This window comes from Bombus pyrosoma, linkage group LG14 (genome assembly GCF_014825855.1).
Source record: "Bombus pyrosoma isolate SC7728 linkage group LG14, ASM1482585v1, whole genome shotgun sequence".
NCBI lineage: Eukaryota > Metazoa > Arthropoda > Insecta > Hymenoptera > Apidae > Bombus > Bombus pyrosoma.
Window position 1 is genome coordinate 6,176,384 of NC_057783.1, and position 14,600 is coordinate 6,190,983.

General features: G+C 29.0%; 3 protein-coding genes across 8 annotated transcripts; 2 read left to right on the forward strand and 1 right to left on the reverse strand.

Moving 5' to 3' along the window:
- Nucleotides 1-1,041: 1,041 nt before the first annotated feature.
- LOC122574805 (probable serine/threonine-protein kinase DDB_G0278845) lies at nucleotides 1,042-11,316 on the reverse strand. Of its 2 annotated transcripts, none has more exons than XM_043742859.1 (8): nucleotides 11,183-11,316; nucleotides 5,421-5,463; nucleotides 5,057-5,187; nucleotides 2,113-4,968; nucleotides 1,874-2,037; nucleotides 1,587-1,791; nucleotides 1,397-1,519; nucleotides 1,042-1,329 (listed from the first exon to the last, which is right to left on the reverse strand). In XM_043742859.1, exons 1-8 carry the CDS (start codon nucleotides 11,212-11,214, stop codon nucleotides 1,215-1,217), a joined length of 3,669 nt encoding a protein of 1,222 aa, XP_043598794.1. In that variant the 5' UTR covers nucleotides 11,215-11,316; the 3' UTR covers nucleotides 1,042-1,214. The 2 variants fall into 2 exon arrangements, with proteins under 2 accessions (XP_043598794.1, XP_043598796.1); XM_043742861.1 differs by lacking the exon at nucleotides 11,183-11,316 and adding an exon at nucleotides 5,768-5,899.
- LOC122574815 (homocysteine-responsive endoplasmic reticulum-resident ubiquitin-like domain member 2 protein) lies at nucleotides 6,002-8,567 on the forward strand. Its single transcript, XM_043742891.1, has 4 exons — nucleotides 6,002-6,466; nucleotides 6,816-7,207; nucleotides 7,287-7,640; nucleotides 7,716-8,567. The coding sequence occupies exons 1-4, from the start codon at nucleotides 6,332-6,334 to the stop codon at nucleotides 7,996-7,998; spliced, it is 1,164 nt and encodes a 387-aa protein (XP_043598826.1). The 5' UTR covers nucleotides 6,002-6,331; the 3' UTR covers nucleotides 7,999-8,567.
- On the forward strand, nucleotides 11,291-14,571 carry LOC122574811 (atypical kinase COQ8B, mitochondrial). 5 transcript variants are annotated; one of them, XM_043742874.1, is made up of 11 exons: nucleotides 11,291-11,436; nucleotides 11,591-11,825; nucleotides 11,983-12,519; nucleotides 12,610-12,829; nucleotides 12,903-13,112; nucleotides 13,220-13,335; nucleotides 13,403-13,565; nucleotides 13,625-13,827; nucleotides 13,911-14,063; nucleotides 14,153-14,253; nucleotides 14,324-14,571. In XM_043742874.1, the coding sequence occupies exons 2-11, from the start codon at nucleotides 11,634-11,636 to the stop codon at nucleotides 14,496-14,498; spliced, it is 2,070 nt and encodes a 689-aa protein (XP_043598809.1). In that variant the 5' UTR covers nucleotides 11,291-11,436; nucleotides 11,591-11,633; the 3' UTR covers nucleotides 14,499-14,571. The 5 variants fall into 5 exon arrangements, with proteins under 5 accessions (XP_043598809.1, XP_043598810.1, XP_043598812.1 ...); XM_043742875.1 differs by lacking the exon at nucleotides 11,291-11,436 and adding an exon at nucleotides 11,444-11,528; XM_043742877.1 differs by lacking the exon at nucleotides 11,291-11,436 and having other exon boundaries at nucleotides 11,673-11,814.
- The last annotated feature ends 29 nt before the right edge of the window (nucleotides 14,572-14,600 follow it).

Here is a 14,600-nt window from a genome sequence, read left to right on the forward strand (position 1 = left end):
TTTATACAAGGCATTCTGGAAGACGGAGAGAGGATAAGGAGGGAACGAGACTCCGAAGGTCTGCGGGATCTTCATGAAATGCTTTTTGATACTGGAAATCGGTCTGTCGCTGTTACGAAATCACGTAAAACCGGGCCTTTACGCCCACGCATGTAGGACTAGCGTAGTTGCGGTGAAAGAAAGTTCGATTTCTTTAACGAGCCATATGTTTATAATGTATGAACCGGAAAGTAGAATTGGGTACTATATACGGACAACGTTAATATCTTTTTTAATGCTAATAAACGCGTTTTAATGTAATATAAGATTGCTTGAAGATAATCCTGTAAAGATAATATTTATATGATACATACTTGAGATGAAAAATGATATTTTTTACGAAGATGAGTACTGAATAGTCCGTATAATGTTATTCATGTTCCATTAAGGTCTTTTTCTCTTTGCTCCGCTAATTTCTTCGTATCTATTCAGCAAGATTCTTGAATTCCAATTCTCCAATATTTTAATGTTGCTAGATTTTTTTAAATAAAATAAACGGAAATTTCCGGTATAAAAATATAAGGTACTGGACTAGAAAAATGGTCATTTTTGTTCAATCAAAGAATCTAAAAATAAAAGATAATTAAAAAGCTAAAGTGAAATAAAATGTCACAGGTGTTCGAAAGATTCTTGCGTAACTTTAATAAAAATTATAATGTTCGAAGAAAAAATAATATTATTACAATAATTACCAACAATGGTTACTTCTGAAGAGTAAAGCGGAAAGTAATACAATTCTACGAAAGCCGGCTATTCACACGATACTACTGAAAGGACCGCAAATACTTGTACAAAAAACTGCATTGACTGAACCGGCTACATCGGAGAACTAGTTGATCGACCTTTACTTGTGACTTTATGTTTCTGTACTTTTACGTCCAGATACAGGAAAAAAGAACAGTTCTGAATCATTCTTAAAAAACAATCTTAAATAAAAGAATATTTAACTTGGAATAATATACTGGAATAATTTTATCATAAAATCTAGTTACCTATACAATATTTTAGTAAAAGAAATATTAAACATTTTATTATGCGTTCTCGTACAGTCACATGTAAAATTATTACAATACAATAAAATTAATTCTTGATTATTTAGTAATAATTTCTATTGGTTGATTATTGCATCTTAATTGGTATATCTTCATGGAGAATATGCTAATATAATTTTTAAGTTATACAGTAGATTCATCCATTAAATATATATAGTCTTTCACGTCGTTTATATATCTCCGCAGAAATTTATAATCCCTTTTTACATTCATTATCAACTTTTTAATATCTTTCTCTCTGTAAAACAGTTAAGTTATAGTAAAACCATCTCTAACATTGTCTATTAGATACTTTTAGAACTGACCTCACGGAACCTATAAGACAATGGACGGAGATATTTTGAGATTCAATCTTATCGAACGGTTTGATATCTATCGTAATCTTCAGTACAATGCTCCCCGTTTTAGTTTGTGATATGAAAGATACGCTAAAATAAGAGAAAAATGTATATATTGCATCAGACATAAAAATGATACAGTTTGAATCATTTTTACCTGTCATGAGTTATTTCCATCAAATTTAGGTCGTTCAAGCGCTTCAAATCGAACATAAAATCCATTGCTAACTTTACTTCCTCCGAAATGTAATTTAACATCGGTAAAATATCCTTACGATTTTTATATAAGTCCAATAATTTTGTTATGTCTAACTTTTCTAAAATCATTCTATGAACTATACTTATTAATGCATCCGCATCATCTAATAAACAAAGATATTTTTAAACAAATTGCATTAAATATAGATTAATACTCTTTTCATTAACTCGCTTTTTGGAACTCACCTGCTAATCGAGAAATTAATTTAATCTCTTTAATAAATTCATTATTTATTACATCACAAGGATCCCGTATAAATATTACTACTAACAGTGAACATGATATGAAACCAACAACAAACATACTTTTTTCGATATTTTCGTGGTATACTTCCCAAATAATCTCGTTACTAAAAAGGGCATTTCAAGAATTATATGATGCAATATCGATGAAATATTAGAAAATATTAAATTCATTGAAATACCTTTTCGCACAATCTTTCAACTCGTTCATTAACGCAGAAAAAGGATCCAATACAATTGCAACATCTTCTTTGCAAGAAGTATGAGGTTCCAAACTTAGTTGCAATTTATCGTTTGAATAAGATTCATTATTCACTTCCATTCTGTGTGTATCAATTAACTTATCATCATCAGCTTTTGGAGTACTTTCATGAATAGCTCTTATATTCGATAAAGAACATTCTATGCTTTGATTTTCTAAATTGGAATTGTTCAAACATAAATCTTGATCATTTTCTTCGTTAACGGACGTCGAAGATAATTTTTCACTATCATTTACTGTTGAAGACGAAATGTGTAAAATTTGAGACTCTGTATTGTTATCTCTTACATCCAGCAATTCCAACTTCTGGATTTCACCTGTTTGTACTTGATCCTCTTGTTCAAGCTTTGAATTCTCTGGTGCATCATTTAGAGATGTACGTTTTATCAGAAATGTGCAAGATTTCCGCACATTTTCTTCTAATACAATTCCTTGACAATCCTCAAGATTTAAAGTACCTTTACTATTCCCATTTTTTGAAAGGCAATTTGCTTCTATCTTAACTTCCTTATTGCAACTAACATTCATATCTGTATCTGTCAAATCATCCAAACAATTAAATGATGGTAATGATGGAATTGATTCTAATACTTCCACATTTTCATTGAAAAACATATCACTTTTATCCGTTAAGTGTTCCCTATTATAATCTCTATTTTGTAAACATTCTGTATTATTCGAAACGCTACATACATTATTTTCCTTGTTATTTATATCAAGAACATCATTGTTAATTTCTGAAATGTTATTATTTTCTTTGTTGCTGATTGTAAAAGTGTGATTACTATTTGATGGTTGAATTGTATATGTTCTTCTTGGATGTGATGTAATTATTTGTGTATATTTAACTGGTGAGTGTTTATCTTTATTTAACTCAGAATTTACAGCAGAAGCATCATTTGATACAGAGTTAAATGTAGCACAAGCTATTTCTGTGTTATTTTCTCTCAAAGCTGAAGCAAAAGTATCTTGTTGCACTGACTCATGCAAGGGCATGCTAGGTGTAATATTTGCAGAACTCTGAACTTTAATTGGAGTATACTTTTCCAGAACATTATTTTCTACACTTTTTGGAAAATTGTTTTCCTTATCTATATAGCTTTCTTTATTCAAGATTGTGTCTGAGTTTAATAAGCAAGGAATTGCTACAGTAGCAGTAATATCTTTTAAGACATTATCCGTACAGGTTGAGAAATCTGGAAGGTTTCTATTTTGAACACTATCAGGTAATGCTGATTGTCTATCTTTAGTAAAATCTGTGTCAAAATCTTCAGCTTGAGATACATCTTCATTATTATTTACATTTGATTCAGAATATACAATTATCTTTCCTTTCGTATTACCCGTTTTATTAAGTGATGGTAATACATCTGTAAATGTCATAGAATTATCATGAAAAATAATAGTTTTGTTTGATAGTAAATGACTTCTACTATTGTCAAACGTAGAAGCAGAAGAATTTGATTGGGTGGTAGGTACATTTTGTGTAGCTATCTGTAAATTATTCTGGTATATTCTAGGTAAAGTTGTTATAGCTGTGGTAAATTCCATTGACTCATTATTACAAATTCTAGTTTTACTATCATTTGTTTGTGTTTCATAAACATTTGAGTTAATTCTTAATTTTTTAATACTACTTTCTGGACTATCAAGATTAGTTGCATGTTGTCTACGATTGTTTTTTCCAGAATGTATATTAACTGGGACTACATTAGTCATTTCTAAAGATGTATTTAATAATTCAGTTCTTTCATCCTGTCTTGTAATATTATATTTACATTGCAATGGTTCTTGTATCATTGGTAATCTGTCAGGAGATTTATAAACGGTTCTTTCTACAACTTTAGTAGTATCCATTGATACATCATGAAAACTAATTGTCCTATTCTCTTTATCATTTGAAACACAATAATTTATACTATTACTACTTGGTTGTAAATTATATATAGAAGGTGGTACTGCTGTAGTCATTTCCATTGAAACATTATGAAATCTTTTAGTTTTATCATCCTCACTACACATAGCTGCCTGTGGATTACTAATATTATCATTAAGTTTAATGACAGATGGCAAGGCTCCAGTTAATTCCATTGGCATATCTTGATTTATTAGATTCTCTGTTACATTGGGTTTGTTAAATTGCAGAAAGTTTTGTGCACTTGACGGTAAAACAAGTGTTGTTAATTCCATTGATACATCTTTAATCTCTTCAGTATCCTTACTATAATGTGCACCAAAATACATGTTACTGGGAACAACTTCAGTCAAATCCATATATATATTCTGAACAGATGTAGATGTAGATGTATTTAATTCATTATGATGAAAATTATTTACATTTGATTCTGATAAGTCTAACACTTTTTCAGTTAAGTTTCTATCGGGATCTTCATACACGACAATATTCTTTGATATATGGTTATCATTTTTCAACTGTAAATCAGTCAAAAAAGTAGACTCAGTTTCTTGAACAACTGCATCATGAAGTGTAACTAATGGTTCAGTCAGTAACATTTCATTTTGACAATTTACATCTTCAATTGTATTTGCAATGTGTGAATTATATTCTTCAACATCAACATTTTCATTTGTTACTTTATTACAAACAAACTGCACATTATTTTCATGGATATTATCAAAAATATTTTCTTTATATACACTTTCAGTCTCACATTCTTTTTGATTAGAAGAACATGGTACTTTGAGATTACTTAAATCATGCTCTTCATATGTATTATCCCATACAGTTCCTTGCTCCAAGGAATTGCAAAATTCTCTGTACAATGAATTTTACACCATGAATTAACAAATCAACTACATTATGGAAATTCATTAAAAAAAATTATAGGCAGCAAGTAACTCACTTGACATGTTTTTTTTCTGCAAAACTAACACGTCTTTTAATCTTTGCCGTTGCAGTAGGACTACTTTCATTGGATGAGCTATTAAAGTTTAAGTTCTGCAGAGGATGGCGTGGTTTGGGAGGCTTAAGTATCTAAGTATGTCACAAAAATAACAGTGGTATTTAACAAAGTTTCAAGATAACAAGATAAACTTATAATCAAACTTCAAAATATTAATTAATTAAATAGTGTGTCAAATCCAAACAACCTTAGTACACAACTTATGGCATAATATACACAAAGCCGCAATAACAATATACTACAGAATCAACATTAATATTATTTACGTGTCCTACAAATATTTTTTGAATATCAGTATACTTACAGAAGATCGCCTTGAACTGTTTGTAGTAGATTTGGAGGGAACCCTGCAACATAAAAGAATATATTAAAAGAATATCTTCAAAAAGATTTTTATTGATAAATTATAACTCATGCATCAGTATTTTATAAAATAATTCAGAATGCAATAATTAAATGAAGTACCGATTTTGAATAATACTGACGAACAAATAATTGAAAAATTGCAAGGTTAAATAGTATGAAGCCTAATCTATGTCAATACTACTTTATAAGGTTTAATATTCACAGTACACCAATCTTTTCATAAAAGATAAAGGGTAAAACATATCGATAGGGAAAACATTTAATAACAAATGAAATAATGCTCACATTTCATTATATCCAAATTTGTTTAATTCAAATTCAAACTCAAAAATTTCGAAGGTTTCGAGTCTCTAGTAACGGTAACGATTACCAACTCTATTAATGTCAAACTGCACTTACTACTGCGATGCAGTTTTCATGAATTGTTGGTAACTTTCACAGATTACGATATCGCTGTAAAGCATTGAAATGAACTTGAGGATCGGCTCTTATCAAAGCATAAATAAATTGTGATCTACGATTACGACCTACGACCAATGATAAATCGCCAAATACGTGATTCCATTTAGTGACGCTTACAAAAATATATTTACGATTAAATATCCGTTTGAGTTACGAAGTCATAATACATTAACTATGAATCTATTTTAGTCAATATCCAAATAAATAGTACGAGGTATTTTATGTAAATCGGCAGGTTGATTCAACAAGGGAGATAACGCAGTGTATAAAAATCTCTCAAACGCAAACATCAATCTGCCTCGGTAGCACTGTTAATTAATTTTGCTGAGTGATTGACAGTAGGAACAGCTGATCAAAAGGGATATAAAAAGCCAGGATTTATTAACAATGGAAGGAGTCGCTGTCAAAGTAATAATAAAAGCACCGAATCAGCAGATTAAAGATCAAATCGTAAATTGTGATATTGGGTGGACCGTTCGCCAACTAAAAGAACATTTGTCCGATGTTTATCCTAGTAAACCAGTGAGTTTTGTTTCGTCTATTTTATGAATCTCACGTCATGTGAAATTTTGTGAAAGTTGTATTTTTAGTGAAAGCAATGTATCATTAACATCACTACATGACACACAAAAAAAACAAAAAAATATTGCAGACGCTTCCCTTTAAGTATTCTTAGAAAGCTATAGTGCGTTATCTATTAGAGATAATACGTTGATATTTTTATGAGTTTAATGATGATAATTTAATTATCAACAATAAGATGACTATATCTTATTTCTTGTCTGTAATAATTAATTTTTTATTCGAAATCAAGAAATAGTAAAAATATCGTGTAAGAAATAACATGATAATGAATTGAATATATTTGTAGGAACGAGCAAGTCAGAAACTCATATATTCAGGGCAATTATTAAATGATTCCACATGTTTAAAAGATGTGTTAAGACACTGTAATGGGCAAGAAGATCAAACCTATATAGTTCACTTAGTCTGTGCTTCGCAAAAAACATCAACAAATAAAATAACTGAACAAGTTGTGGAAAATACAAAGACAATTTCTACTGCAAGAAGTATAGTGGAAAATACGAGATTAAATAATACAAATAATATACAGAATCAAAGTCAACATATTACTAATGTTGCTACGCAACATACTCCAGCACAATTGTATTCTGCACTACAATATTTTGATCCACGAAATAGTCAACAAATGGCTTGGATGCAACAAGCATATACCCATTATTTTACACAATATATGCAACTGTAAATGGCATTCTTATAAATTATTTTAATGTTTGGAAATTATATATAATTTTTAGTGAAAAGGAATATTTTATTATAGGATGGCAGCACAAGGAATACAATTACAGACTAGCATTCCATACGTTCAGCAAATGAATGTCAATACAAATGATAATGTTCAAAATCCATATACAAATAACACAAATAATAATAATAATAATAATAATAATAATAATAATAATAATGTAGGTGATGAGCAACAACAACCTGCTGCTCAAGAAGCTGATGTTAATGGAGGAAATAATGGTGCTGGAGAAGATGGTGCATTTAACAGAGATTGGCTAGATGTTTTTTATATGCTGTCCAGAATAATTCTTTTTTTCACTTTAGTATATTTTTATTCATCTCCTCTAAGATTTCTTATTGTTACGTTTCTTGGCTTTGCAATGTATCTGTAAGTTAATATATATAAATATTCTGTTTACATCTTTTATATGCAAATATGTACAATGAAGTCAATATTTCACAGATATCAAGGTGGTTTTTTCCGGGTACAACCTATTCTATTACCTGAAAATAATAATGGTAGAGGAGATCGGGTGGATAACAATAACCAAATATTACAAAATGAAGCAATAGGTCCGCAACCTGCACAGCAACAAAATGGTCAAGTGCCAGCTGTACAAGCAGAAGCAAGAACAAATCCAAATGAAGAACACGAAGAGGAAAGACCTGGTGCACTTGCTTTTACCTGGACATTTTTCAGTACATTTTTTGCTTCGCTTTTTCCAGATCAACCAAATGTTATTTAATTTTAACAAATGTCAGTTTCTTACACTTAATTTTGTTGTAAAATTAATTTTCTTTGTTTTACATATGTTTTTAAAACAAGACATTAAACCTGATGAGGTGGTCTCTCTTTACATATATACTTAATAAATATTGATATCAAGAGAAGCGTTATTAAGAATCCTAAAAAGGGCTTTTTTGAGAAAAAGAATTTCAAAAAGATTTTACAAATTTTTCAAGTATAAAAATCTTATATACAATGATAAGTATATATAGATATACATATTAAATGTACACAAAAACTAAATAGCATTTTTTATAAATACCGTTATTCATATACTTCTAATAATTTTATGCATGTATTACTTTAATTTCATTGAGACTACCTCAGGGTCTATAAACAAAATAAATTTATTTAGCTTGAATTTATTGAAAAAGTAAATCATCCCAAATCGTTTAGAATTTGTTGTATAATAAATTTTCTGTTTTTCTAGTTCTATAAAGGTACAACGAGAAAAGTATATACTGTGTATATAAATAAAATTATTGTAGAGCTTATAAGGTGTTGATAAATATAAATATCAAAAACAAATTATGAGTTTTTGTTCATAAAAGTTATTAAAACAACAATCTTGTTATCAATTGATTTTCTGTGATTTTTATTGTGAGCAAATTTAAAAAGTTTGCTTTCTAATTTACTAGATACATGCTTAAACCTTGTTTTATAAGATATATACATATACTACAATCTGCATGCATAATTTGGGTTTTGATTAGGTTTCTAAAATTCAAAATATAGTAAAAGCATTTTTTGCATTTTCCAGCAAGACTTAATACAAAGCTTAACACTCCTTATTAATTCTGATAAATCCTCTTATAAATCGCTCTTATAAATTACATGGAGAAGAAGTATGAAATTTTTCACAAAATATGTATGAATGTAGTGAAATTGGTAGATTGGGAAGAATAGCAAGGAAGTAGTTAGTATGGAAATGAGAAAATCAAACGTTTTTATAATGATTTTACTATATTTTGAATTTTTGAAAACCTAATCGAAACGCAAGTTACTCTTGCAGATTGTAGAAAACTATTTATTTCCGAGTCATGAGCTGTTTTTGTCAGTAAGACATTGCCTTTACAACATACATTCAATATGTTTCCCCTTCGCTGGCTTACACATGATACTTTTATACATTAAACATTTTGTAACTCTGAAAATAATGGGTTTTTAACTTATGTTTATTAAGACTTTTGTATTTGTTTTTTGTTTGTCCCCAACTATTTTTGTATATTCTACATACACATACGAGCAAAAGTGTAAACACACTCCGCTGATTTTATGTAAAAAGCGATACTACGATTAATTTTTCAAGTGATCGGTAAAGATTAAGTAACAGTAACTACAATTAACGAAATGTAATAGTTCATTTTCATTAACATTAATAATGTACAGAATACTGTACATTAATTGTGTTTTGAAACAATGTTTACAGTTTTGCACGTTTCGTCAGAACGTTTATGATAGCATGTAAATGTTAGGGAAACGAAACTGTCAATAAGCACTGATTGTCCACTGTTTCGCAGTCAACTGTTCCACACCATTGTTAGATTACTTTTCAGTTTGATATGCTTAATCTAAGATGAAGCCACTTAGTGAAGATAAAAAGAAGAGTATTATTTGTTTGTGTGATAAAGGTTTGTCGTTGCGGCAAATTGCAGAGAAATGTGGTGTCAGTCATACGATAGTTGCAAGAATAAGAAAAAAGTATGTTAGTACACCAATTTCTTCACAAAACGGTAGACCGCGACTTATTTCAGATAGAGCAGCATGTGAAATTGCACACTGTATTCGGTCGGATAGTTACAAAACACCAAAAATTGCTGCTCAGGAAATCGAAATAAGTGCTAGCGAATGGACCATTCGTCGCTCTTTAAAGAGAATTGGTTTACGAGCGAAGGAAACAGAAAGTAAACCAGCTCTTTCAAACAAAAATATTAAATTACGGAAACAATTTGTTGACACCTACAAAGAATGGACGACCGAAGATTGGAAAAGAGTTATATGAACTGACAAAACAAAAATTAACAGATTCGAATCCGACGGAAGGTCCTGGTATTCGACTTCATCCGAGAATAATGATCAACCAAGTGGTATAAAACAAACTATGAAGTTTGGAGGTGGCTCAATTATGTGTTGGGGTTGCTTTACTCACAGAGGTGTTGGTCCCTTAGTTCGAATTGAAGGTATAATGCGAAAAGAGCATTATTTGACCATTCTACAAAGTAATTTACCTTCTATAGTTAATTCTATTGGATATAATGAACGTGAAGTAGTATTTCAACATGACAGGAATCCTAAGCATACTGCAAAAATAGTTAAAACCTGGCTAGAAAATAAAAATTTTTCTGTGATGAAGTGGCCAGCACAAAGTCCGGATATGAATCCGATCGAAAATTTGTGGTCCATTTTGAAAAGAAGGCTGGCAAAATATAATAATCCACCTTCAAGTGTTCATGAATTGTGGGAAAGAACACAACAGGAATGGTACAATATTGAACCACAAATAATTAAAAATTTAATTGACAGTATGCCTCGTAGATTAAAAGCATTAAAAAAAAGTAAAGGAAAGTGGACGAAATACTAGGTTGAAACCTTAATTCGACGAGTATAATTAAAGTGCAAAACTATAAACATGGTTTAAGATGTCCATTTTTATAAAATGTTCTGTACATTATTAATGTTAATGAAAATGAACTATTATATTTCATTAATCAGATGCAGCTTGTAGTTACTGTTACCTAATCTTTACCGATCACTTGAAAAATTAGTCGTATTATTATCCTTTACATAAAATCAGCGGAGTGTGTTTACAGTTTTGCTCGTCACTGTATGTATAATTCGTAAACAAACCATTAAATAAAGATATTCTCAATAAATTATAGAATTTCTGTAATGTATTTATTTATAGTTAATAAACTGTTATTAATAAATCAAAAATATGAAAAGGAAATTCTTATAACTTTCATAACCTAATTAATTATATAGTTAGTTAATATTTTTAATAAATAACAATATAAATAAAATATAAAATAAAAATATAAAATAGAATAAATAAGACAAATAATATACATATTCTAAGAATTCTAAGAAAAAGATTGCATTATATTAATTTTTTTTACGTACTATGCACTGTGTATCTTACTTACTTACTATGTGAAGAGTAAAAATTCCTTTGCATACATTTTTTTAAAATATTAACAATTAAATTATTTACATCAAATAAAAGGTTGGGTATTTAATTTAAGGGACTATTTTTATTTAAAAATTATATCTAATTGATATAAAAAAAGTGTCTATAGTAATAAAAGTCCCGGCACATTGTACAATAACCCTATTCATACGTTTCAAGGTCTGCATATATTTTAAACACATGTACTACAGGCGGTATATTAATATTCAAGTACGTAATTTTTTGAAATCGCAACACTCCTTATAAGTAAATTACATAGAATAACCTAATACATTGTTATTAAAGAAACAAAAGTAATATGTGTGCGTATGTGTGTATATATAATAGAGAAATAACATCATGACTTAAATTTATATATCAATAGGCAGTATTTAACAATCAATTCCTACATCAATCACATTAAAAAAATGTCTCAACATCGGATGTCTGATGTCATTGGTATACTTAGAGGAGCTAAGGTAGTAGCCGAAGCTGTGATTAAGCATCAAGAAGAGACAATTAAACACATAGTAAAGACTTCAAGTTTGAAGACTACTGCAGAAAAATGCCTAACAGATAATTTAAAAACATTGAATAATATAAAACTAAGTAAGGTTCCTGTAAGTTTCAAAAATAAATATAGATTATTAATACTTTTTTCTAATATAGCAAACATTCTTGTAATATAACAATAATTATCTTATATGGTGACTACTAATATAAATTAATTTTACAAATGAATATTATAATTTCCTGTACAGTATAACATGTATACAGGTTCAAATAACGAAAGAATTTAAAGAAGTGACAGAACGAATAAATGTTGTTGAGAAGGGTATAATAGAATTTTTGAAATTAAAAACTAAAGAAGTGGCAGGAATGTCAGTTGATCCAGATAAACTTAGAAAATCTACCAGAACTAAATTACATGTTTATAATCCTGCTAAAGATCCAAAAGAGATAATAATAGAGATGGATATTCCAAACGTAAAACCTGATAACGAAAATGATATACGAAGTAAACAGGATAAACCATTAAAGAAGTACTCAACTGTGAAAGAAAAAATTGAAACAATTTCCAAACTAGAACATGAAATACCTAAGATTGAACTTTCTGAAAAAGATAAAGCAATTTTGAAGAAATTGGAATTAGAGCATGAAAAAAACATAAAGAGTCAGAACATGAAACAAGATGTATCAAATATACTAAAAACTGATTTTGAGATATTAGAAAACAAGGCTACAGAAAATATGAAAGTAACTTTAGAAAGCTCTCAAGTTAAACCAAAACCATCTGTTAGACCAAAGCAAACTGTGAGTCTTTTTACATTTTTATATAAATTATGTTAAATGGTATGATGCATTTTATTTAAATACATTAATAAATAAATTTTTCTTTCAAAGCTTTCACCTAGTGCAAAAGCACAAAAAGTTCCATCTACCAGATTACAAAGAATGATAAGCTTTGGAACATTAGGAGTTGGTCTTGGTGTTGGTACAGTTGCAGAATACACACGCAGAACACTTGGACTAAAAAAACAAAGTCTTGGAGACACATTTGATAGCCTGTTTCTTACTAAAGCAAATGCAGAAAGAATAGTTTCTACATTATGTAAAGTGAGAGGTAAGTATTCTTAATACATTTACTGGATTTTTTGTCAACTAATAGTTATGTGCCTTACATATGTTTATAATAGGTGCAGCTTTAAAAATTGGACAAATTTTAAGTATACAAGATGAAACCATTATAAATCCTGAACTACAAAAAGTATTTGAACGAGTTAGACAAAGTGCTGACTTTATGCCAAAGTGGCAAGTTGAGAAGGTATTAGCCACTGAACTTGGACATGACTGGAAAAATAAATTAGCAACCTTTGAAGACAGACCATTTGCTGCAGCTTCCATTGGTAGTTACCATTTATTTTTATTCTTTTAAATTAGCTTTTTCTTGGAAGGCCAAAATAATATAAAAACATTTTAAAGAACATTCTTCATATCAGAAAAAATATTATAGGCCAGGTACATCATGGTACCTTGTTAAATGGACAAGATGTTGCAATTAAAATTCAATATCCTGGTGTAGCTATGGGTATTCAAAGTGATGTTGAGAATTTAGTAGGCATAATGAAGGTATGAAAATACTTTGATTTTTGTTTTATTTAAGATTATGTAAAAATATATCTAGAAATTGTTACAGGTTTGGAATATTTTCCCAAAAGGCATGTTTATAGATAATTTAGTGGAAGTTGCAAAACGTGAACTTGCATGGGAAGTGGATTATGTAAGAGAAGCAGAATGTACAAGAAAATATAAACAACTTATGGAACCTTATTTAGATTATTATGTTCCAGCTGTAGTAGGTAAGTTGAATTAAAAAATTAGCAATTTAAATGTAAAATTGACTTAATTTTATATTTAGATGAACTATCAACGAGTCAAATTTTTACAACTGAAATGGTAGAAGGAATTCCAGTAGATAAATGTACAAGTATGGATATGGAAACAAGAGAACATATTTGTAAATTAATAATGAGTTTATGTCTTAAAGAATTGTTTGTTTTTCGATACATGCAAACTGATCCAAATTGGTCCAATTTCTTTTATAACACCAATACAAGACAAGTTTGTATATAAGATATTATTATTATCAATAAGTGCACACTATCTTTGATATTATTGATTATAGTTCTTAATATAATTTTCAGTTAATATTGTTAGATTTTGGTGCATGTCGAGGATATGAGAAATCATTTATGGATAAATACATTGAAATAATTTATGCTGCAAGTGAAGGCGATCGTAATAAAATTTTAAATTTATCTAGAGAAATGGGATTCCTTACAGGATACGAGTCTAAAGTACGATATGTATATTTTTTAATAGTTTTAGCTTTAGAAAAGGTTATTATATTAACATTTATACATTTATTACATTGTATTAATTCCAGCTTATGGAAGAAGCTCACGTAGATGCAGTAATGGTCTTGGGTCAAGTATTTGATAAAAATTCTAAATATTATGACTTTGGTGGGCAAGATGTAACTAAACGGTGAGAGCAATATGATATCATTTAAATTAAATCATTAATAAATTAATAAATTATATAACATTGATTACAGGATTCAATCATTAGTCCCAACAATATTGGATCACAGGCTTTGTCCTCCACCTGAAGAAATATATAGTCTACATAGAAAATTATCAGGAGTTTTCTTATTGTGTGCCAAGCTTCAAGTTAAAATAAATTGTCGCGATATGTTTCGCGAGGTTTATGCAAATTATGAATTTGAATAATAATGCTATATAAATTAATGCTTTATACCTTAAAAATGTATAGTTAAATGAATATAAACATTTTTACAATCAATACCTTCTATTATTTAGACCTCTAATTTA

Bases quoted from the DNA above. Each gene is read 5' to 3' on its own strand.
- LOC122574815 (XM_043742891.1), top strand. From the start codon at position 6,332: ATGGAAGGAGTCGCTGTCAAAGTAATAATAAAAGCACCGAATCAGCAG. The intron at 6,467-6,815 runs GTGAGTTTTGTT...ATATATTTGTAG, and splicing joins ATGTTTATCCTAGTAAACCA to GAACGAGCAAGTCAGAAACT. The intron at 7,641-7,715 runs GTAAGTTAATAT...AATATTTCACAG, and splicing joins CTTGGCTTTGCAATGTATCT to ATATCAAGGTGGTTTTTTCC.
- LOC122574805 (XM_043742859.1), bottom strand. From the start codon at position 11,214: ATGCAAAGGAATTTTTACTCTTCACATAGTAA. The intron at 5,188-5,420 runs GTAAGTATACTG...TGACATACTTAG, and splicing joins ACAGTTCAAGGCGATCTTCT to ATACTTAAGCCTCCCAAACC. The intron at 1,792-1,873 runs GTGAGTTCCAAA...TTTGTTTATTAG, and splicing joins ATTAATTTCTCGATTAGCAG to ATGATGCGGATGCATTAATA.
- LOC122574811 (XM_043742874.1), top strand. From the start codon at position 11,634: ATGTCTCAACATCGGATGTCTGATGTCATTGGTATACTTAGAGGAGCT. The intron at 11,826-11,982 runs GTAAGTTTCAAA...ACATGTATACAG, and splicing joins TAAAACTAAGTAAGGTTCCT to GTTCAAATAACGAAAGAATT. The intron at 13,828-13,910 runs GTTTGTATATAA...TATAATTTTCAG, and splicing joins ATAACACCAATACAAGACAA to TTAATATTGTTAGATTTTGG.